At 36.2% G+C, this 23,416-nt stretch overlaps 2 protein-coding genes and 1 non-coding gene across 3 annotated transcripts; 1 reads left to right on the top strand and 2 right to left on the bottom strand.

Moving 5' to 3' along the window:
* Positions 1–5,098: 5,098 nt before the first annotated feature.
* LOC132302888 (protein PHYTOCHROME KINASE SUBSTRATE 1-like) lies at positions 5,099–7,299 on the bottom strand. The gene has a single exon (XM_059799878.1). It carries the CDS (start codon positions 6,749–6,751, stop codon positions 5,294–5,296), a length of 1,458 nt encoding a protein of 485 aa, XP_059655861.1. The 5' UTR covers positions 6,752–7,299; the 3' UTR covers positions 5,099–5,293.
* An 833-nt stretch (positions 7,300–8,132) lies between these two features.
* Positions 8,133–8,205, top strand: TRNAA-AGC (transfer RNA alanine (anticodon AGC)). The gene has a single exon. It is a non-coding gene; the product is annotated as a tRNA-Ala (tRNA).
* A 677-nt stretch (positions 8,206–8,882) lies between these two features.
* LOC132302887 (probable methyltransferase PMT2) lies at positions 8,883–16,873 on the bottom strand. Its single transcript, XM_059799877.1, has 7 exons — positions 16,540–16,873; positions 15,070–15,724; positions 14,714–14,924; positions 14,228–14,522; positions 11,603–11,977; positions 10,197–10,274; positions 8,883–9,403 (listed from the first exon to the last, which is right to left on the bottom strand). Exons 2-7 carry the CDS (start codon positions 15,715–15,717, stop codon positions 9,169–9,171), a joined length of 1,842 nt encoding a protein of 613 aa, XP_059655860.1. The 5' UTR covers positions 15,718–15,724; positions 16,540–16,873; the 3' UTR covers positions 8,883–9,168.
* Positions 16,874–23,416: the final 6,543 nt, after the last annotated feature.

The following is a 23,416-nucleotide window of genomic DNA, read 5'->3' as shown; positions in this document are numbered from 1 at the left end:
GTCACCACCACCTCCATTGCCTCCCACCACTGTCACTGCCACCGTCACCATTGTTGCCACCTTTAACCATCACACTGCCGCCACCTCCACTGCTTTTAGCCACCGCCACCACCGACTTCCACCAATGCCACCGCATTCCACCACTACCACCTTTGACCACCGCCACCTCACTGCTTTCCACCACCGTTATTGCCACCACCACCACCATCACCATTACCACCACCACTGTCACCTCCTTCACCATCACCGTTACCTTTCACCACCACTACCACCATCCACCACCACCACTACCACCTCCTTCACCATCATCGTTACTTATCATCACCACTACCGCTATCCACCACCTCCATCACCATCACGACTACCACCACCACCGTAACTTCCTTCCACAACCATCACTATCACCGCCACCACCGTAGCTTCCTTCCACCACAATCACACCACCGTCGCCTCTACTACCTTCCACCACCACCGCCTGTGATACCCCCTAAATTCAAAGACATGAGTTGATCAAGTCCACGCCCAAAATTAGGGGATATTAAACAATTAATAATAAAAACATGTTATACATTGTAAGCATAACATTGCATTGTCACGAGCATTGGGTATGTTGTGAGGAAAATTTGGAAATATGAAATGGAAAAGTTTTGAAGAAGTTTTAAACAAAGGTTTTTCTTAAACCCAATAGTTGGGGGGGGGGGGGGGGGGTTATTAATAGGGATACGAGGGGTACCCGTGAGTAATTTAGTGACCTCGGGCCCCAAATGATAGTTGGGAGTCACCCTTTGTCAGGGACGACTAGCAAATTCTCCATAGGGACGGCGGGGATACAAAGTCTGACTAGTTAGTACGTTTTCGGTGTGCGTTACACAAGTTATTTCATGCATGGCATTGTTTCATATTGTTGATGTTGGATAGTGAATGACTTGTTTATGATATGTTATCCCGGCATGATCCCCATCCTCTCAATCTATTCATTGATGTGTCTAAGCATGTATTTACCTACTTATTTTTAGGAGATTCCATTTAGGCAATTTTTACTGGGCCTTATGCTCACTCTTCTACATTTTTCAGGAAATGATAAAGAAGTGGAAAATGATCTACATTTCCGTCCTTGATCCTTGAAAGACTTAGCATTTTTACTACATTGTATATATGACTTTTGATTTAATTGTCAACTTGTAATTCAAAGCATGTAAATTTGTCAAGTTTAAGTGTATATGGCTTTAACTATGTAAATTAGAATTAATGAATATATCATTGGGATTCATTTGCATTCTTTTGAAATCTTATTGTAACCTACAATTGATTCTAGGAACTTTGAATCATTCATTGATGTAATTCATCTTATTTTGATGCATGTTCAATGTATAAGGATTCACTTGTCATGCCTTCAATGCTAATGGTTTATCTATGATGTCTAGAGGCTATATTGTCTGTGCACTCTTGTTGCTTATGTTTTTGTTCTATACCTTAATGAGCAATGTAAGAACCAAGCCAATACTAATACATGGCCTTAAAATCATTATTCAGGGCCAGAGCTCGACCACAAAGTTTTGTGCTCGAGCACATGGCCCTTAACCAAGAACCAATTTCTGCAGGGTGGCTTATGCTTGAGCAAAAGGGGTCTGTGCTTGAGCGTTGGGGTAGTTTTGGGTGGGATCTTGAGAGCAACTCTCGGGACTTTTCATTGCAGATCCTAGAGCTCAAGTACAAAATTTTGTGCTCGAGCACAAATGGTTGTACTCAAGCACAAAGTGATCTGACCCTATACTTATATTAGTTCAAACTTCAAACGCCCATAACTTCTTCGTTTTAAACCCGAATAGGGTTGTTCTTAAGCCTGACTTGTATGTTTTTTAGTAATCTTTCTAATGGTATCGGTCCCATCCCAAAAATTTTATATTAAATGACCATTTTGGCCTTGTGTGTTCCCAAGTCGGGTTAGGACCTAGTTAGCGATTCGGACTCCCAAGTTTGGATCGTTACATATGTGGACCCTAGTATTGGGGGACTCTTAGCCACCTTGTGTGCAATTTTTTCTTGAGATACCCACTATCTGGTTGAGACTGCCCTATAGTCCGATGATCGTCTTAGTGTGTATATATATATGTATTGACTATGTAGCTATTGCATTAGTTCGGCTAAGGATGTATCGTTTATCGGTTCTCTGATTAGATTGTAGTATAAAGGACTTATTTGTGGGTTTTGACCCACCTTTGTTATATTTTTCAAGTGTTTATTAGTTCCAGTTTTAGAGATTGTTCGTACTGATCAAAGAGCAATCATCTTCACTTTTCCCGAGTCATTGACGTATGATACTATCTTTGTTTAGTTTATTTAGTAGAATATGAGATATTCATGTTTCAGTTATGGCATTTTGGTTAGGGGTCCATGATACGGATTCCCAAGTTGCATTATGGAAATTTATTCCTTATGAGATTTATAGGAGTATTGGTATCAGATAATTGAGGATTTATTAATTATTATTTTAGTTTTCCATTCAGCATTATTATTTATTTTATTATGTTCCTCTTATTTTCTGTGCTTGTTTAAATACTTAATTGCTTTGATACTCCCGGGTTTTCGGGTATGGGTCTGACTAACGTACACGTGAAAATTTGGGAGTATTACACACCGCCACTGCATGCCTTCCACCATCATCACCTACGCCACTAAGGTCTTTCACCATTACCACCACCACCGCCGCCATTACCAGTGCTTTCTACCAACACCTGCTGCCTTCCAACACCACTACCGCTTTCCACCTCCACCACCATCAACTAGCCATTTCTTTTAAAAAATTTATAGAAGAATCAATTATGTTATTTTGTTAATTTAAATTATTTGTCACTTATAGGGATATTTTGGATGATTCAATTTGAAATTCATTCTTTTTAAAATTTTACATTAGTCCATTTCTACAATTTCATATTTGCAGCTAAACAATAGAATGAGAATGACAATTTCATTCTCACTTGCATTCTATTCCACTCCATTCTTGCATGCCAAACGTAACTAAGTGTTGAGAAAATTTTTAAAAAAAAGTTTTTCTTGCTAACTAAACTTCTCAAGTGTTCATAAATTTTTTATTTTTGTTTTATTTTCTTTTTATTCCCTCTAACTAAATAATCCTTAGTACGAGTTGGACCAAAAAGTTGCAGCAAGCCAACTTGGATTGATATTGTCATGATATCTAGTAGTAGTACAATTGACGCTCTCAAATCTTCTTTTGAGATTTTCTATGAAAAAAAATCATGTGTTATGCTTTTTATATCATCTATGGTTTTGTAAGATTGATTCCAGACAGTTTTATCAACAAGAGGATATAGTATTTTAAATCTTTGATCGAGGAGAATTAAATATGATAAAGATTTTTTTTAATTGTTTTTTGGGTTGAATGTTCAACCCTATATTAATATTGACACGATTTGGATGATACAAGGCAAATGGACCCCAGTTACGTTAAGGTGGTTGAGCAATTGATTGAAGCAGCCTACATTTTTTTCCCCTTTTTTTTCCTTCTTTTTTGTCTTTCTTCCTTTTCAGTGTGCAAATTGGAGTGATTATAACAACTGTAACATGTCCCATACAATAACATTACTACAAAAAATTTCATTATTAATATTGAAGGGCTCTTTGAAAGCTACCTCACTCTACTCCTAATTAATCACTTGGAAGTAGATACGAAGTAGACATATGACCTGTCATTGCCGAACATTAATTTGGTTCTGTTTAGATTCTCTTTGAGACAGCAATTTAATTAATTTTTTTTTTTAGTTGGTACTCATACACTTATTTTTTCTGAGATTTGAACTCCTAATTTTTCTTTAGAAGGTAAAAGACTGATACCGCTAAGTCACTAATTCGTTAATAATTTAAACAAAATAGTTTAAAACTCATCTCACCGCAATTAATAATGCATATATAAATAAATATTCTTTTATTAGTTATAGCTTTTCTTTTCTCCTCACATTTATGATAATTTTAGCATGTTAAGTATTTGTTTAATTAGCATAGTTTTCTTTTCTTTCTTATTTATTTATTTATTTATTTATTATTGCAAAATTAATCTTAAATTTGATGAAGTGTATGTTGGGGTGTCCCGAACTCGACCCGACTCCAATGCGGGACGAAGGGTTGGAATAACAATGCTTCGTTCCGGATTCGTCTTAAATCCGCCCTGTGGACATCAGTTATAAGGGGAGACTTGTTCCATATCGGATTCGGATAAAAACTGGTTAAGTATTTTTTTTACCTTATAGCTTAATTTTTTAGGTCGAATCGCAAAACACCCATCCGTTACAACATCCTACATGGGAGCTTGAGCAATCACTGCAAGGTTTTTGAGTTGGTTTGGGGAAAAGCTGTTTTCATAATGGAATGAAATGCAAAAGAACAGCCATAGATTTGTTCCATTTTCAACGGTTGTGAAGAGCTGAGGATTAATGACTTAAATTCCCAGTAAAAACCACAAGTGTGTTGGAATACTCTCTTTTCAAATCCAAAAGTATGTTGCCTTTTCATTCATACAAAGATAGTCACCATCTAATCGAAGTGGTAAAAAAATGTGCTCATTTCTGTTGCCGACATTCCAAAGAATGTGCTGAAACTTTGAAGCTCTCCTATCTCTTGTGGTCCTCACAATATATGTAATATCCACAAAATTTCAGCAGCTCAATTTTTCAGAATACCCAATCAGCAGCATTTTCTGATAACATGAAACAAGATTGTTATTGTAGTTTTACAGTTGTGGACGTTGTGTAATGGACTCCGTTTATATTAGCTTAACATAACAAAATTGGTTATCGGTGAATTTTTTTCGACCTTGCACACAACACAAAATGCAACGAAATTGGTTATGGCTGAATTTTTTTTGACCTTGCACACAAGTCAAAAAATGCACACCGATGCGCTACTTTTTACAACATAATCCAAACACCTATCATACTCAATATGCCACTATACTACTTGCCGAAAAAATATGCCACTGCATCCAAAAACATCAGTCTCCTTTTGGCTTTGGTTTTGAACTAAAATCTGGCCAAAGTAATCAAATTTTTTTTTTTTTTATTTGTCTCACACATAGTACAGTTCGTTTAACATGAGAAGGAACTGAGTTTATTTTCTGGAAATTATTGATATTACAAATGAAGTAAAACATCTATCATACTCACTCCAAATTACAAAAGCAAGCTGGCATACAGTAAATGCAAACCTATGCTACTGAATTTACAAAAGATGAATACAGTGAATAGTAATGAGCCTCAAAACCATGTTGAATTTGGTTAAATCAAAAGCTTGTCAGCTTAGCCTCAGCTCGAAACCTTGTCACTGGTGCAAAAGAGTCCGGCTTGTAGCGCCATCTCAGGTCAGGGACCGCCTCCTCATTTGTTCTGTTACTTCTGTATACATCTCCTGCAATTCTCACAGCTTTGTGACTCTTGCAGCCCAACAGTCCCGGGCGTCGCCTCTGTGCCTCTTTGCTTGGTGCAGCAACTGCTGCTTTGGCAGCTGGAGCCATTCTGTTTGGGGTTTTCGTGGCGGCTGCTGCTGCTGTTCTTAGCTCCTCGTAATCGGACACCACTGAGAAATCTGCCGCGCTGGCAGTGACAACGCTCCACTCGATGCTTGCTTCACTTGGAGCATAGCAAGTTGTGGGGGTGACACAGCATGACATGCCATCTGATGCCTGCCTAGCCAAGCATGAGTTGGGGTTGGGGTTGGCATTGTTTGTGAAGCTCTCTATCTCGAATAAATCCGAACTCGTATCACTTTCAACATCGTTGTACATTGCATCAAAATATGCTGCAGTGTCGGTTCCTTCCACTCTTGGTGTGGCATCCCAAGACAACATTGACAATCTTCTCGAGAGGCCTAACGGTTTCACTCCCTTTTCCAAGATAGGGGAGCCAAACACCTCTGATGACTTCCGCCGTTTGTCATCTTCATTTTCATGACTTCCTGTCTTGCAATTCAAATTCGGAAAGCTAAAGCATTCTTCTTTCCGAAATTTGAGTCCCAACTCATCAAACTTGTCGTATTTCATCTCCTCCTTCACAATTGGATCCAAGTTGGATTTATTGATTCGAGCTAAATCAACCGAATCAATAGCAGTTTTGATAGGCTCTTTTGGGATTGTTTCGCTCTGAACTACCCCACATTTCACACTTGTATTGGAATTGCTTTCACCACCACTTTCATCAATGTCAACAGAGTGCTTGTTTCTACAAGAGCAGCTGCAACCAAGACTGGCTAGGAAGCTCCTCCTCCCATTTCCCTTTCTTGGAGCTGGATTTCTCTTGACACTAAGCAACAACGAATTCCGGCTGTTCCAACTTGATTCAGAATGAACACTCGGAGTTTGTGGTGGTGGTTTTGTTGTTATGGGGCCTATATCGACCGGCTGATCATCCTTCTTGTACTTTATTGCTCTCCTGTTGGCAATTCTCGTATCTTCTTCGTCTACTCCTCCATTTAAGTATTTCTCCGCGCTAAATACGCCAATTTCCTCATCTGAAACCTTATTTCTTCCCAAGTAAAGGTGCTCATGTGGGGAGGTGATAAAGGATCTGAGCTCTTGGTTTGACTCAGCAAGTTTGAGGACAAAGCATTCCTCGGCACCATTCAAGTAGGAAGAAAATGAGGCGTCGCGGAGGATGTTGTTGTTCTTGTTGTTGTTGTTGTTTTCTTTGGACAAGGCTTGCGAAAAATTGGTGTTGCACGGTGATGTCAATGTAACCATAGCCATGGAAATATTTGTTTTGTGAAATTGCAATTAAGAATCAAACAAAAAGGGAAGAGAAAGTGACCCAACAGAAGAATTTGTTCTCAAGAGGTTTCAAGAAATCACAAACAAACACAAGACTACAAAAAGGAAAATGAAAAAGACTTAAAAGACAAGAAAGTATTGAACCACCAAACAGAAGAAGAAAAAGAAAAGGCCAGAGAGCTTATAGTAGTAATTTGAGACTTGAATGTCACACAAGAAACACTGAAAAAAGTCACAAAAAATGTGAAGGAGCTTCGATGCACAAAAGGTTGGAATCAAGAAGAGGGAGAGAGGTCATGGGTAGAAGAAGAGTGTGAATGAGAAGCTTAATTTGAGACAACTTCAGCTTATTAAGAGCCACTTTTATAAGTATACTTAAGGAGGATGCAGTTTGGTAAGAAGGTGGTCCATCTAATAATCACGTCTGTGGCTAAATTCACACTGCGTGAATTCGAGTTCGGGCTTTATCCAGTGACCTACTTGGTAAAACGTCTAGCTTCTGAGCGGGTGTGCCAGGGTCCCTTGTTTTTGTGGACATCATAACATGTTTTCTGATAATTAGATATGACTTGTCTATCCATATATGCACATGGCTCACACACATAGTAGGTTCACAATCCATGATGAATACAGACCATGAAACAGACTGACAAGATTAATATCTACCTGATCAAATGGATTGAATCATCATATCAAACTATTAACAGAACTTTTGTGGGACACTAAGAAAATAATCTGATGTATGGTCTATAAAAAGCTATACATTTAACAGTGGCAGTAATTCCTCAATTTTTTACTTGTCTGATGACTAGAAGGCAATGATGCTATACAAAATTTGTTATTACATTTAAATGCAATTATTGGATATGATATCTCTTACTATATATTATCATTGACGCTTGAAAGCAATCCAATGAGTTGTGACCATTGCTTAGAGCCTCAGATAATAGAACAAAGTTGTTGTAAAGTTTCTTTTGAAAGTTGGTGGTTAGTAGGAGGAGATGATATTCTGATAATTTTATGTGGAGTATTTAAAAGAATTTTAAAAATGGGGAATATATATGAGGTTAGGATTTAGGAATCTCACACACTTGTCTTTGTATTTATGCTAGGTTTTCTGACACACATTTAGTTGACACCCTACCAATTTCTCATACAAGACATAACACAGCTTCTTGTTGCTTTCTATGTGTGGTTCAGAAGAATATTGGGCATAGAAGATCCCACAAAAGACACCATAACCCTAGATTTCAAGCCTCACCATTACCAGTGGTTAAGATGAATTCACCCTTTGATGTCAATAATGTAAATGCACTTAATATGTTGATGTACTATCAATTTTAACCTTTCAACATATGTTGGGGATGTAGCTCAGATGGTAGAGCGCTCGCTTAGCATGCGAGAGGTACGGGGATCGATACCCCGCATCTCCATTATTTCTTTTTTCATCATTTTTATTTGGCAGCAGATAGAATGGATCACATCTTTGCTTATTTTCCCTTTGCAGTCAACAGTGGCTTGTGATGTGACCAGTCTCTTTTAACCACACTATCAGACTAATTTTACCGGCGCAACTCACATTAATGTTATCCCAGAACTCCAAATCACATAAATGTTGTCTGACTTTCGAATTCTAAATCATTATTCTATTATCCGACTTTCGAACTTCAAATCATTATATTATATTATGAGACGAGGTGATGAGAAATCTATGTCATTGAGACTTTCCTTATTCAAGTCATATGTGGTTTGCAATTTGGTTTAGTTTCTGGCTCCAAGTATAGGGTTCTTGAGCCGAGCTTCGTGACTCTTCTCACAGGTTCATCAATGTCTGAAGAGCTGAACTCAATTGAACAACCACCCTCTTTTCTCAGAACATCCAATTCCTCTGCATTTTTTGATCTCTTCATCACATTGATTCTGTAATTTTTTGATCTCTTCATCACATTGATAGACTACACTTTCAGTTTCTGCATCTCAATATTGATTCTGGGCAATTTTCGAAAACAAAATGACACGGAAGACGGGAGAGGTTAGTAAGTACGTTCGGTAGTTACGAAGACACACACAAGCCTGAAATACATTCAAGTACGAACCTGAGAACAAATCATTGTGCCGAAACCAGTATTCTCATTAGCTCGAGCAGAGACATTGCACAGTACAATGTAAACAACATAAATCCTACATGTGTAGAACATTTATAGCTAATCATAAATATTACAGGTTAATTATCATCTGGTTAAAAATACATCATGGAGTCCCCTCCTTGGGGTGAACCCAATTTCATCAAAAACGCCAAGTGGGTAAAAGAATATTTCATGCATCGGCTTGTGTAGAAGGCAGGCGAATTGCTAGCTCGGGATTGTGCCAGAGTTCCACCTTTTCATTTATAGCATTCATAGTGAGGCCGTTGAGTTGTTTTCCCCGGTAACCCAATACTGTTTGACAACAACCAGTATCTTTTCGGGAACGAGGGGACCATCCTCGTGATCCACCATTTTAGTATCCCACCTCATTCCTGCTATTATCTTTTTCACCTTTATTAGCACATCAACCTCATCACGGAATATTACTGCACCTTCTGGTCGCAAAATCCGATCCATCTCCAGAAGAATGTCTTCAAAATTACATCTGCAAGTGATTTGATTAGAAAATGCATGAGTATTAATCATTGATTTCGATTGAAATGTACGACATAGACTAGTCCATAATAATTTTTACGCCTAAAATAGAACAGTAGAGATTCAACAATCTTAGTGCAAGTAACAAACAAAGGATAGTACCTTCCGGGAAAGTGTGATTTGCAATTTTAAAAAGAAAAACTCCTTAAAAAATCTCATAGTCACCAATAGGCACCGGTATAGCTAATCATCAGATGAAAAAATATTGGATTATGCTATCAAACAAGTTCAGTCAGGTTTGTAAACAACCTTGAGATTGACCTATCCTCATTAAGCTTGAAAAGGACTAGTTGACCTCAAGCTTATGCAATCATGATTGAAAGATCAAGCCAACTTAAGAAACACTTGCCTTAATTTGCCTCACTTGCAACCCTTAACATACAGTTTGACGCCACATCAAAAATTTACATGAATAGACCAACTGATATTACAAACAAATTGTATGATAATGGTTGTTCATATATTTGTTCGTGAATCTGTCAGCGATAACAGCATTTCCTATTAAGATACTACACAACTACATACTTTGGCACATCTCAAATTCCGATGTGGCAAATAATTGTAAGCATCATCAGTGTGGAAGTGCAACTTCCACTCTGAAATTTGTTGTACCCATGCCAAAAGAAAAGTAATGTGTTGTGTGAAACATAAAGCAACTGTACCCATAAAATGATGGCCAAACCACAAGAAAGCCAATATATTTATTCCAGAATCCAAGGCACAAACAATTAAAAACTACTTACTTGTCCTTGTACAAGCTGAAAACACCATTGGCATGGATTAGATCATATGTTCTTGGGTATGTGGAGAAAGCTTCACACCTGAACCAGAAAGATACAAATTAAGTGAGATGGTTTTCTAATTTTAACTTCTGAAGGGTGAAAAGGAACAGGAAGAGAAGGAAATTAGTAAAGTAACTGCAAACAAGTCAAAGCTAAACATATAAATTTATTCCAAAAACTAACACAGAATCATCAAATGAAAAGAAGGTGGATATATATCCAAAAAGCAGCTATGATAGGCCATTGCTGTGTATATTTAGATGAAACCTATTTTTCCAAATAAATACTGCCAGACATTTTCTAGCAGAGCACAACGAGATTAGCAACTAAAGTCCACTGTAAGACCTATTTGTAATGCATACATTGGTTAACAGGAACTAAAATGGAGATCTTTCTTCTTAAATTTTCACTCCTTACATCATTCTTCTTTTTCTACATCAAGGAGAGGAATCATTTCCTATCAATTCCGTTATTGTATAAATTGTGCTTTTCATCAAGGAAGGTGTGGGTCATCTTGCCAGGTGTCAAAGCAGCAACACTATGGCACACTTCTGCCTCGTCACGTTCCTCCACGAGTAACAATCAACATACTGTGGTTATGCTTCACCACATAATGTGTTTCTCTATTCACCGACTGAAACATGAACACCTCTTCATCTAACACATTGTCGATGACTCATGCCAATTCCTTGGTCAAAGCACACAATATGTTGATCTTGTATCTTACTTATGTAGTGAAAGAGCAAATTTCTATATCCACAGAATTGATACCATGTGCCAAAGTTCAGGGGAGTATGGTGTAACTTTTTTCAAACTTCTAGGCCAAGTGTAATTTGAGTAAATCTCAAGGTAGGTCAGTGTATTTAACCCAATTTTCAATTTAGAATGACTGGTATTCATTTTTAAAATATGCCATCGTTTTCTACTTCAAACTTCATGTTTCTAAGACTTTAAAGCTAATTCCAGTGTTTTATGACCTTCCCAAGAACTCTGAATTATGGATTACTGTGCTGAAAATTTTAAAATAACAGTAAAATAAGATGATCTAAAATAATCTGGGACGTACATCTGGCATTGCAACCCAACATCAAATTTGTTTAAGTTAAAACTATTGTTTTTATTGATTGTTGGACCCTTTGCAATTTGCAAGCAATGTACAAAAAGAGAGTGATATTGCTGTGTTAAAGCTATAAGCTCCAAAATAATGGGAAAAAGCAATTGACACAGGAAAAAGGTGAAAAAGCAAAACTAATATATTTAAAAGAAGGATTAAAAATCATTCATGAAAGACAGCATGCATAGTAAAAGTCATGATCCAGAACTGCAATTATTGAAGTACATGGTACGGAAAGTTCAAAAAGCCATACCAGTCATGGTAGATGCCAATCAATCCTCGCTCGTATACAACACCCAATGTATTTTTCTTGGCTATAGTGGGCATAACATTCATAACCCACAGTTTAGGTGAATCAAGTGCCGCAGCAAAACCTCCCAACCCAGCATTCATATCCAAAATGTTGCGATACCTTCCTGAGTCAAGAATTTTAATAATTTTTTTATAAGCACTTACATGCTTCTTCCACATTTTGTTGTCCTCCAGGTATGTCTCAACAGAGACTCCAGTAACAGATCCACTGGCAATTCTGGGAGGAACAGCATAAAGCCTGTCAGGAAAAGCCTTTATTTCTCCACCAGGAACTTCATTGATATATGGGGTTACACATGCCTCCATCTTTTTGTACCTGACAATCGCCCAAAAAAAAGTACAGAAAATTAAAGCTTTTTCACTGCCTTTTAGGTACTAAGTATGCAACCCCAACAGCAACAAATACAATTATACAACATCAATCAAACCAGGTTTAATTTTGCTAACTATGGAATTCAATTAAATTCAATATAAATCTGGTCAAAAGCACAGCCTGTGCCTACCCATAAGATAACTTCAACTGGTAGTAGTTTAAACCACGATAGGTCATAAAATCATTTACAAATTAACATAGGGTGCTCAAAAGCATTCCTAAAGTAACTATTGTATACAATTAAATTTACCATGTCACCCCAAGGACAACTTGAACTGCAAAAAATTAATCCTAGAGCTGACTGGTAGTAAGATCATTCACAGTTCAATTACCAGGTGCTCAAGCATCCCTAGATAGTAACTATTGTCCTAAAATTAATTTCAAAACTGCTCAATAGATTAATAATCCTGAATTTTGTACAATATCTTATAGAGCCACTCACTCAGGTACTAATACATACAACATGGATGGTCCCCCCCCCCACAAAAAAAAAAAAAAAAACAAAAACAAATAAAAATAAATAATGATAATAATAAAAATAAGAAATAAATAAAGGAAGAAGATAGACAATTGCAATGTCCATGGTTGCCAAAAGCATTTTTATTATATGTGTCCTAATCCTAGTAGTATCCAGGATTGATAGTGTTCTACTATGACACAAACTTGCAGCACCACTAGCAGAACAGCGCAAATTTCCTTGCCATCATAATTTTTCTCATTTCATATGTTAAATAATGCTTATTTAATAAATCACAAAGGCAGATAACAGACAATCCAAATCAAATTATACATGCATTACATTCCCGAACATCAAAAGGATATCTTAATGATGTCCTTATAATTGTTATTTATGATCCAAATCATTAATAACATATGCAGTTTAGCAACATAATTTATCTGTTCTTCTCTATAGTTTGATAGACTTATAAAAGGCTGACCAAATCAGGGATAATGTAGTCATGCAACCTTCCAAACCATCTAATGTAATAAGGAATAACTATACCAAATGTCCACAAGTGAACTGTAAGAAAACAGAAGAAGTTCAAAATGACAACTGCTCGCACTCAAAAAAGAAACAAAGCAGGGGTTGACAATACAATACTTCTACAGAGTTAAAGTGAAACACAAAAAATATGTCAAATATTTACTCTCAGGCCATTTGAGGAAAAGCAAAGTGACCAAGGTGACCAATAGCAGGAGCAAGGGCAGGAGTGGGGGCATGCGAAGGTCAGTTTTTAAAAATCCCTGTGGGAATGTCCTTTCGTTACCTGTAACATATGTGTTGATTTAATTATTATATGTATATATAATTCTTTTATGACACAAAAATTATATGTAAAACTCTACTTTAATAATAAAAGAAACAAAAATGGACCAAGGAAAAAGTGCCTTAATGGCTAATACAAGAGAGAGTGGTCAATGCATGGCCTCGGATTTTCAATCCACAGATTGACCATGGATCCATGTTTAAATCTCTGACCTGTCATCTCAAAGCTGGAGCTCCAACCCTCCAACCTTGTCAGGCAGATTATAGCATATAAGTGATGGCTGTTGATATGACCAATTAGAGAAAATGACTGCACAAACCTTAGAAAATCATGCAAGATAAACAAAAGATATATACACTGGAATGATCCAAATAAGTAGATCAAAAATTATTTTAACAAATAACAAAGTTCACTGACGCATTAGAGAAAATGACTGCACAAACCTTAGAAAATCATGCAAGAAAAACATATAAACAATAGAAATATATACTGGAATGATCCAAATAAGTAGATCAAAAATTATTTTGACAAATAACAAAGTTCACCACACAAGCTATCACACTAGTTAATCACATTATTTCAAAAATTTTGAATATTAAAAAATCCCATACTTCCAAATCTAATTGTGTAACACAGTATATTCCATCTTCAATTTCAACAATAGAATCTCTACTTCTCAATTTTTCAATCCCCTAACTTGAAAAATATTTCAACATGATCAAAAATCACTATAAGATAATAGATAATCAATATTTTCTAGGAATCCCATATTGTAATACTTAATTTTATTGGGTCATATAACTCTCTAATTAGTGGATTAAAAATACTTTGAATATCACCGCAGGTCATTTGTTCATGCAAACCATAACAACATTGGCAATAGATTTCATGAGAAATTTTATGAAATATCAAGAGAGTACCATACCAGACATCATCTGCATCTGCAGATTTGCATAATGTAGCTTGAGAATTATCTTGGGTGGCACGACAAGAATCAGCATTCATAGTCTTCTGCCATATAGCAATTTCACCCTTCTCAGATTTTTTCTCCCAGCAAAGAAGTTTAGCAATCTCTTCAATCTTTCTCTGTTCCTCCTGGAGTTCCTCCTTGGGACGCTGCCATGCTTTGTAGTTATTTTTCCAATTGATTGGGGGACCTGAGAGCACCCAATAGCCGCCAGGTCTAAGAACTCGATCAACTTCCTTCATGTACATCCCATCTGCAGAGAAAAAATAAAAGATACAATTACACATACTGATGATACATTGACAATTGATTACAGTGATATATAATACCCAATAAAAAAAGAAAAAGAAAAGAGAAGGGTAGCAGGTTTGAAATCATCTAACTCTTTCATAAACAGTGGCATATCCTGTGAACATGAACTTTATTGTAGTATATTATTCTCACCATTTGCTCCCCATGAAATTAAGCATCGAGAACAATGAGCCATGTCAAAAGCCCTTGACGGATAGGGCATCTTTATTGTTCCTAGAACACCAATAACAGCAGGTACACCCCTTTCAAGAGCAAACTGAACCTGTGCTTCATGTGAATCCCTTGGTGCAAATGACATAGCTATAACATTTTTCTTCCAAAGGTACGCACCCCAGCTAGCAACCTAGGCAAAATGACACAATATTAAGAATATTAACCATGCATATTAAACCCAAAGAAGATACATATTCAATGTGTCAAAAGAAGAGTTAAATATGAGGGGAGGAAAATTATAAAGTTAGAGGGAAATTTGAGGAGAAGCAACATACCCCACAACCAGTGTCCAGAGCAGTTCTAACCGTCCCATTCTCAATTGGTATCACAGAAGCAAGCTGATTAATATATGTATCGGCCCCTTGAGGAAACTGTGTTCCTCCACCTGGGAATCTAAATACATTGCCCTCGAACTGAATCCAGTTTTGAATAGCCTTCTCAACTGTCAAGCTCTTATATGGTGCATTTGCATAGGGTACGTAGTCACGACTCTTTGGCCATGGAAATGGAGTTACATATCCTTTGGGTGCTGGAATAAGGCATTTTAACTTTTTTTCTTCAGGAGGACAATGCCGTTCTCGGTAAATCATATTCTCCCTTGGGAAGGTCATCGCAATCTTTTGATCTTGGCAGGGTGTGTAATCAGTGAAACGAGGGTGGCATGGTTTAAACACTTTAGCGTTTGATTCAGATTCATCGATGACCCCAGCTTGACCGTTATGATGGGTCTCAAAATTCAGATTTGGAATGATATTGCAGTCTGCCCCACCCTTTGTCATCTCCAGGGCTATACTGTCACCCTTCCCAAACCCACTTCTTTGCCATGCTCCTAGTAAATAAAAGAAACAGCACAGGCCAACCACTATAAAGATAGATACAGAACTCCTTGTCCTACTGTCACCAGTGTTTATTTTCGTTGCCATAACACACCTGAAATAATTTCCAGAAAATTTTAGTACATGTACATAAAGCAAAAGAGAAAGTGATATATGCTTGTGTTAGCGAGTTGTGGGCATGAGTGTTAGCACATAAGCATAAAGTATCTTCGCGACAAAAATTTGTAAAATACAATCAGGATCGAGATAATTCATTGAAGAATTACATTGGATTTCTTTCGATCATCATGCAAATTGTACGACCAAGAAACAAACAAGAGAACCAGGAAATGGACAACAATAATTCTGTGTAACGAGGTCCCAGGTATGGCCAATATATCAATAAATTGTGAAAAACTGACAAATAACTGTAACAGATCTGGATGTTGAATTTGACATATGGGTGTGTCATCCATCATTAAAAAGAAAAAAGAAAAAAAGATGTAGAAATTCAATTACAGCCCATAGAAAGAAGCATCAAACCAATAAAAGCCTTATTAGAAAGCCTCAAATGTTTTCACTTCAAAATACAAGTACATATGCATATGAATAATCAATGTTTGACAAGTGCAACAACGAAATCACTCGAGTTCAGAATTTTGAAATTGCTAAAGGAATGAACTTGAATTAACTAACATAAGCTTGTAAACGGAAAGACAGAGAACCAAATTGCAACAACTGATTCACCGGAGATCCAATCAACACTGTATGCTAAACATTTTTCCTAAAACGCAGCAATCTACAATTCTACATATCACTAAAAAAAATGACTCCGAATTTCAAATTTGGAGTATTTGCAGAGAGTTTTGCAAATCCAAGAAAAATTAACAGGAAAATAAAAATCAGACTAAAAAGGTTCAAATCTCATACCTATCGCATTAAGAGAGGGGAATACTGATTGACGATCTCGAAACTCTCTCTCTTCTCTGCGATTTAATAACAATGGTGAAACAAAGCCAGTGACAGCAAATGCCAACTGAAAACCCTAGCTTGATCCACAATGTGTATGCGATTTATCCAAGGAAAATAATTCTATGATTTCTAATTTTCCTTCGCGACGAAAGCGAAGTGTGTGTGTGTGAGATAGCTGGGTATGAACTGTGAAGTTTTGTAGATCGAACAGTCCCCTCTCTCTCTCTCTCTCACTCTAAAAATATTAGTATACTACTATATAGTCCATATCATACTGCATTAAAAAATGTAAATCCTGGTTCGTTGTTTAAAACTCCACCCACCAAAGAATACTCGTAGTCGTAGATCCGCGTTTGCTACAGTACAACGGGTGCGCATCACGCTACGCTGCCAGATTTCGGTGGGACCCAATAAAAGAAAAATACTCCAATTTAAATGTCTTGTGGCTAATGATGTCAATTTAACCCGGCCCACTACCTCGCTACCTGCACGGATTGTCCCGTCCTCGGTTCCTGCCTCCGTTGAAATGGGTATGAGATTATTCTAATTGGGTTAGAGGCGGATTTTTAAAAAAATTTAAAACTCGCAAAGTTTAATTAATAATTAATATATAAATAAATATTCTTATATTCTAATTTTTATTTTTTCTTTATTTCTTCTAATATTTTTAAATTTAGCAACTTCTTCTTCTTTTTTTTTCTTTTTTTTTTTTTTGTGATTGTTAAATATTTGACTAGACTACAAAAATTTACTTGTCTTAAATTTAATTAAGTTTAAATTTTTTATTTTTTTTTAAGAATGATGTATATCGGGTGCTTCAAACTCATCCGAATCGAATTTGGAAAAAAAAAAAAAACTATTAGTGAGACAAGTTTGGAAAAGGAATGCCCGTTCTGAACTCGTCGCGTTGACATTTCAACCGGCGTGGCATCCTTTGTTTTTGCATTATGCCAATTACATTATATGATTATTTTATAATGTTGCAATTTGTCAATATAATATTGCATTGTGTTTGGACCTTTAGTTGTAAATCAGTGGTGATGTAGGGTTTTTTTTTTAACACTAGTACATCTGGGGACACTTTATATTTACTTTTTTTAACCAGATTTAATGTGTTGGAATTTACTGTTTTCAAAAACAATAATGTGTTGAAAAATCAATGTAATGCAGTGAAAAACAAGTATAATATACTGAAACGCATGGGAGGAGCCAGGATTCATAATTGGGTTGGAGTGTGGAACTTGTATTTTGTAATTAGAATTTATTTTCTTAAAATCAATTGTAATTTTATTTTGTTTATAATATGTAGTCATAGTTTATATACCTTGATAAAATCCAAAAAATGCAACCTAAATCAATTTTTCTTCAGCAATTGTTTCAATTTTTGAATTGCTTTAAATTTTTTCCAACAATTGTTTTAATTTTTCAAAAAATCAATTTTTGGAAAAAAACTTTTTGAGTAGAGAAATATAACTTTATTACCTTGATGAAAGATTAAGAAACAAAATATTTTTAACAAAACAAAATTACTTCTATTTAGGTACTTATATATGAAGTAATCATACAATTTGTCATTTAGCAGGTAATAATTAATAATATTAGTATAAATTTTTTTTAAAGGTAAAAACTACAATAAGAATAAACCAAATTTTTTGTTTTACAAGATTTGGGCTTTTAAAATTACTTTATATATGTATATATATATTAATTATGCATTTAACTCATCATCTCCCTTAATCTATTACAAAATTAAATGATGATAATTATTGAAATTAACACTGTGATTGATGCAGCTCTCAATTAGGAGTGGGACTTGGGCAAGTTGGACGGGTTGAAGGGTTAGCTCACACCAAACCTAAGACTGTAGTACTTTAGCAAGTCCAAGTCTCAAGAAACTCATCGCATCTCATCTCGCATCATATTACACGGTTTCACGAGTTTTTCAAGTTCTTTGGGTCATTTTAAATTATACTTATTTTACTAATAAATAAACATTGAAAAAATATTAAAGTATATAACTGTCTACACTGCATAAAATAAAAATGATATAAATCAACCAAACCATGTTATTAGAATTTAAAATTTCCTACTTAATAAAATTCCTTCCAATTAAAATTTGAAAAGAGCCCAAATCTTAGATTCTTTATTATTTTATTTCCTTAACTAAAATTCAATTATTAATTTATTTTACCTTAAATTTTTAAAGCAAGTGTGTTCAAGTTAGGTGAATATCCTACTATAAATATTAAATTATCTATGAAACGTATAACATTAAAAATATTAAATTTATTTATTTTTTTATATTCCGGGTTTCTTGGGTTGAAAAAACTTTTGTCTAAATTCTGTCCAAAATAAATTCAAACTCTAAAATTTAAGTTCAATCACATCTCCAAGTCACGCCCGTAAAATTTTCAAGCGAGACTCTAGTTTCTCAGATTAGGCCCATCCAAATTCCAACCCTAATCTTAAATTTTCGAAAGGGACTCGGGTTTCCCAAGTTAGGCTTCCGAAAATGGAAGGTGTGTGACATAAACAGAAGATGGTTGATAAAGAGAGTCGGCAGAGTGGAGGGACGGTTGTAGATTATATAAATGAGGAGTGAGACGTAGGTAGGTGAGATGCACCAACTGGTGTGTGTGGTCGGCTACTATTGTGTCACGACGGTCATGTCACTGTACAACGTGGTCACCCATTTCGTTCCCTTAATAGTTTATTGTCAATGTGATTAAATAAATATATATTATTATTCCTTTTGCTCCTCAATCCTCATTTTTGGTCTATGCAAACAAATTAATTATGTCCATGAAATAACTTTGTTTTAGGTCCCAACTATATGTTGTCCTACATGTTCCCCTTGAATCAATCACAAGGCTTTAAAAAAGTCGGGCCTTAAGATTTTTGATGCAATCTATTACGTATAACTCATGACCTCAGACCCCCTAATTAGGGGATTTAGCGCACTCAATTTGTGTACGGGTACAACACAACTACGCTATAATATAACACAGATATATCAAGCAGTAACAAAATTACATCACAAATGTAATATTTATATGAAAACATACAACACATATAATCGAAATGTAGTTATTGTATTATTGATTTAAAAATATTATTAAATCTAGAATTTCAATATATTTATGTAGTTGTTGCATTCTATAATTTAAAATCATTTTATTCACTATGAAAAATTATTGCATTAAACACAAGACATATACAACAGAAATGACACGAAAAATTGGTTCGATAACTTATTCATATATAAAAGTGATATATATATATATATATATATATATATATATATATATACACACACAAATAATTTCATCAATCTTCTGATCATTTTATTGATTTTCATTATGAGAATAATTTTTCTTTAGAACATATTATGAGCACTTCAATAATTCTTTTCGGCCATGAACTAAATAATGTCATAAATTAACTTTATGATCTAAATAGGTTAAACTTAGATTGTAAATTTAATTACTCAATTTATATTACAAATTACAATACAAAAGTGTGAGTTGATTTGAAAGCCTTTGATTTAAATTATAAGGTGAATATCAAAATTTTGATATAAGCCTTTGATTTAAATTATTTGATATCATATTTTTTTGAATCCGAAACCCCCTTCCCAAAATAAAATAAATAACTGATGAGTGATAGAAAACCTCTTATTTTAGTTAATTATTTTCAATTTTTCCTGGTGAACTCCGTCATTATAATAATAATAATTTTTGAACTCCAAGTGTCTCATCAGTCCCCATTACTTGCTCCAACCCGCAGGCTTGAATCCCCTCCTCCTCTTTGAGGATGAGGATTGAGGAGGTTACCATTAGGCTACATACACAGTTTATCCGTCCTAAAGTGCTGAATTGTTGTTTGTCCGTTATGTAAGTTTTGTCTTTAGGTGATGCTGACACTCAATTTATATATAACTAATTACTTTCCCATCTGAATCCATTGTGGGACAAGATCTTTCTACAATACTCTTTCGACTTGATGTCGCCTTTCGCAACAAAGGCCACCCTTCCTTCCTAGAGAAAGACATTCAGACACGTCTGGGCTGGACGTTTAGCGTGGCATCAGATCTTTAACGGACCGTATGCTTCACGATCTGACTCAAAATTTTACATTATTAAGTGGTGTTAACACCCAACCTACACATACTCAATCACTTCCGAAATCTGATGTGGGACAAAATCTAACACCTAATCTGTTCCTTTCTTAAGCTCACCCAACTTTCCATTTAACAATTTAGGTAAATAAGTCACATAATAATATTTAATCAGTATGCACAAGTTGCACGATAAAGTCAAAGGATGTAAGAAATAGTTTTCATGTAAAAAAAATAGAAAAAAAAAATATTATTTCTTCCGTCTCATTTTTAAAATCCATTTCAGAATCTGTGACTTATAATTTTGTGAGTTGCAATTCCGTAGTGAATATTTAAAATGGCACAAAGGTAATAAGAAATTTGGTAAATGGATCATGTGTTCGGAATTTGGCATCTCACACTTGAGGACAAAACTTAAAAAGCCTTTTAAAAAATTTGCAAAAAGAAAGTACAAATATTGATCTATCTGATAGGGAAAAATAGACCTACCTTGACCTAACGATAAAAGGCAATTCAATGTTGACCAAACCTCTTCTACTTTTGAGCGATAATATTTCGTTATCAAATATAACGATTTCACTGGATAAGAATGATGATATTTCTTATCTAGGATAATGAAAGACGACGTGATTCGACAGAGTAAGGATAATCCTAGCACAATGAAGTCAAAAAGGTTAAATCATATCCCTACAAATATGGCAACGAACAGATCTCTTCTGATCTTACACAGGTGGATTTCCTCTGATCTCGCAAATAAACCAAGGGAGAGCGACTATAAGAAGGAAATCCAACCGGGCAATAAAGGTATGAGAAAAAACTCCTAAACAAAAGATACATAGTTATTATGTGATACGATTACAAGTACTAACTTGATCGTCGAAAGGTCCTTGGTTGGCACCCCACCGGTAACATTCGAAGTGACGTCCCTTTATTTTGCAGGTAAACGCTGTCGTTCCGAGTCATAAGGATTTACGTATCAACAGATGGTGCCGTCTGTGGGAACGATTAGCTCTCTGAAGAAAAAATTATCCCGACGCGACTTGGCTCGGACGGCAAGGCGAAAGTTTCCGATCATAGAAATCATCCCAAAGTCATTAGTTGACAACGGGTTTCCATGTTTTTATATAAGGACGGGACTCTACATCTTGATTACCCGTCCATTATACTGGGGGCAAAACAGTGGGTTGCGTGATGCCACCTAGTGTACGATGACAATAATCAAAATTTGGCACATCGACCCAGGCCGTCAAATATGGTGTTTTCCATCTAGCGATGCTTCGTCCCCTCACTACTGAGGTTTGGTCGTGTAAGACCAGACTCCATCTCGTATCGGGCAGCAGCTAATTACCAAGGCCTGATCGTTGAAGACTAAGACCTGGTCCTTCTGCACCTACATAAATGGGTAGGTCTCCACCCATCAAGAAGATCACCACCAATAAAGGGGTCTCTACCTACTAGTAAAGCCTCTACTACTAAGGATGTCTCTAGCAACGGAGTCTCATTACTCCATCCGTTCATACAATCAGGGTGGCCTTTAACACCCAAGAATGTATCGAGGCCTTCAGGTCCAAGGAGTTCAATGTCCCTCAAGATCCCATGAGGTCTGTATTCCCAATGAGGTTCCTAAGTTAAGGGCGATCATTGGACCCAACGAGGTACTGGCCACCAGACCGTCATCTGGTACTGGCCACCAGACCGTCATCTGTCAGCCGTTGGATACCACGCCCCTATCCACCAAGCATCAAGCTAGTCGCTGGACACTAAGCCTCCACCTACCAGACGACAGTCGTCACCTCTCTTCCCTTGCAGGAATTGCCTATCGACTTCAGATTATACAGAATTTTGGATTGACAATCCATTGCAGGTTAATTTTCAGTAATTCTTTCTAACACAATTTAATATTTTTAGACAACTGTAAATTGTTATAGCACCAGACACCCCGTCTGTTGTATAAACGTCCATAGAATGGGTCATCACCCAAGATCCCAGCATCAGGGATAGAATAGTGGATCATACGATATCAATCATCGATCTACATATGATGACAAGGTTTAGAAGATTGACGTACCTTGGTGTATCGAGCTAGTCGGGTTTTAGTCTCTTTCCTTTAGCGACCCCTCAGGGGCACTAGTCGTTTAAGACCGGTGCTCGATCCTCCGAAACCATAACCAGGTAAGTCTCTACACACCGGGAAGGGTACAACCCTTGGTTATCATAAATCAAGGCTTGGTTCTCCAAAACCAAGGCCTAGTCAACCAAGATTAAGAATTGATTGCTCAAAGTCTACAAAGGCTCGGTCATCCAAGATCAGTGCCCGGTCACCCTAAGTCTGGTCATCAGAGACCAAAACCAGGGCCTAACTAACGAAAGTATGGTCACCAGAGATCAAGACTTAACCTACAAAGGTCAGGTCAAAAAATGATCCTCCCCCTCACGTGTTATACCTATGCGGTAATTAATTCCCTTACTAAAGGGACGAGTTGAGTGAAGCTCGTAAAATTTATTCCCTTGCTAAAGGGACGGGCTGAATGAATCCTGTAATCAATATCCCCGTACTATAAGGGATAGTAAAGAAATGTCCTGTACTAAAAGAACTCGGGTTGAATAAATCCCGCAATCAATATCCCCGTACTATAAGGGATAGTAAATAAATGTCCTGTACTACAAGGACCGGGGCTGAATGAATCCCGTAATTAATATTCCCGTACTATAAGGGAT

The sequence above is a fragment of the Cornus florida genome, unplaced genomic scaffold, assembly GCF_030987335.1.
Source record: "Cornus florida cultivar Cherokee Brave unplaced genomic scaffold, ASM3098733v1 CherokeeBrave_3.0.0_Hap2_Chr04, whole genome shotgun sequence".
NCBI classification, from domain to species: Eukaryota; Viridiplantae; Streptophyta; class Magnoliopsida; order Cornales; family Cornaceae; genus Cornus; species Cornus florida.
Note: the sequence above shows the minus strand (reverse complement) of the source record. Positions and strands in the feature narration are given on the sequence as shown.

Bases quoted from the DNA above. Each gene is read 5' to 3' on its own strand.
- LOC132302887 (XM_059799877.1), bottom strand. From the start codon at position 15,717: ATGGCAACGAAAATAAACACTGGTGACAGTAGGACAAGGAGTTCTGTA. The intron at 11,978-14,227 runs GTATGGTACTCT...GGCGATTGTCAG, and splicing joins GCAGATGCAGATGATGTCTG to GTACAAAAAGATGGAGGCAT. The intron at 10,275-11,602 runs GTATGGCTTTTT...TTTCTGGTTCAG, and splicing joins ATTGGCATCTACCATGACTG to GTGTGAAGCTTTCTCCACAT.
- LOC132302888 (XM_059799878.1), bottom strand. From the start codon at position 6,751: ATGGCTATGGTTACATTGACATCACCGTGCAACACCAATTTTTCGCAA.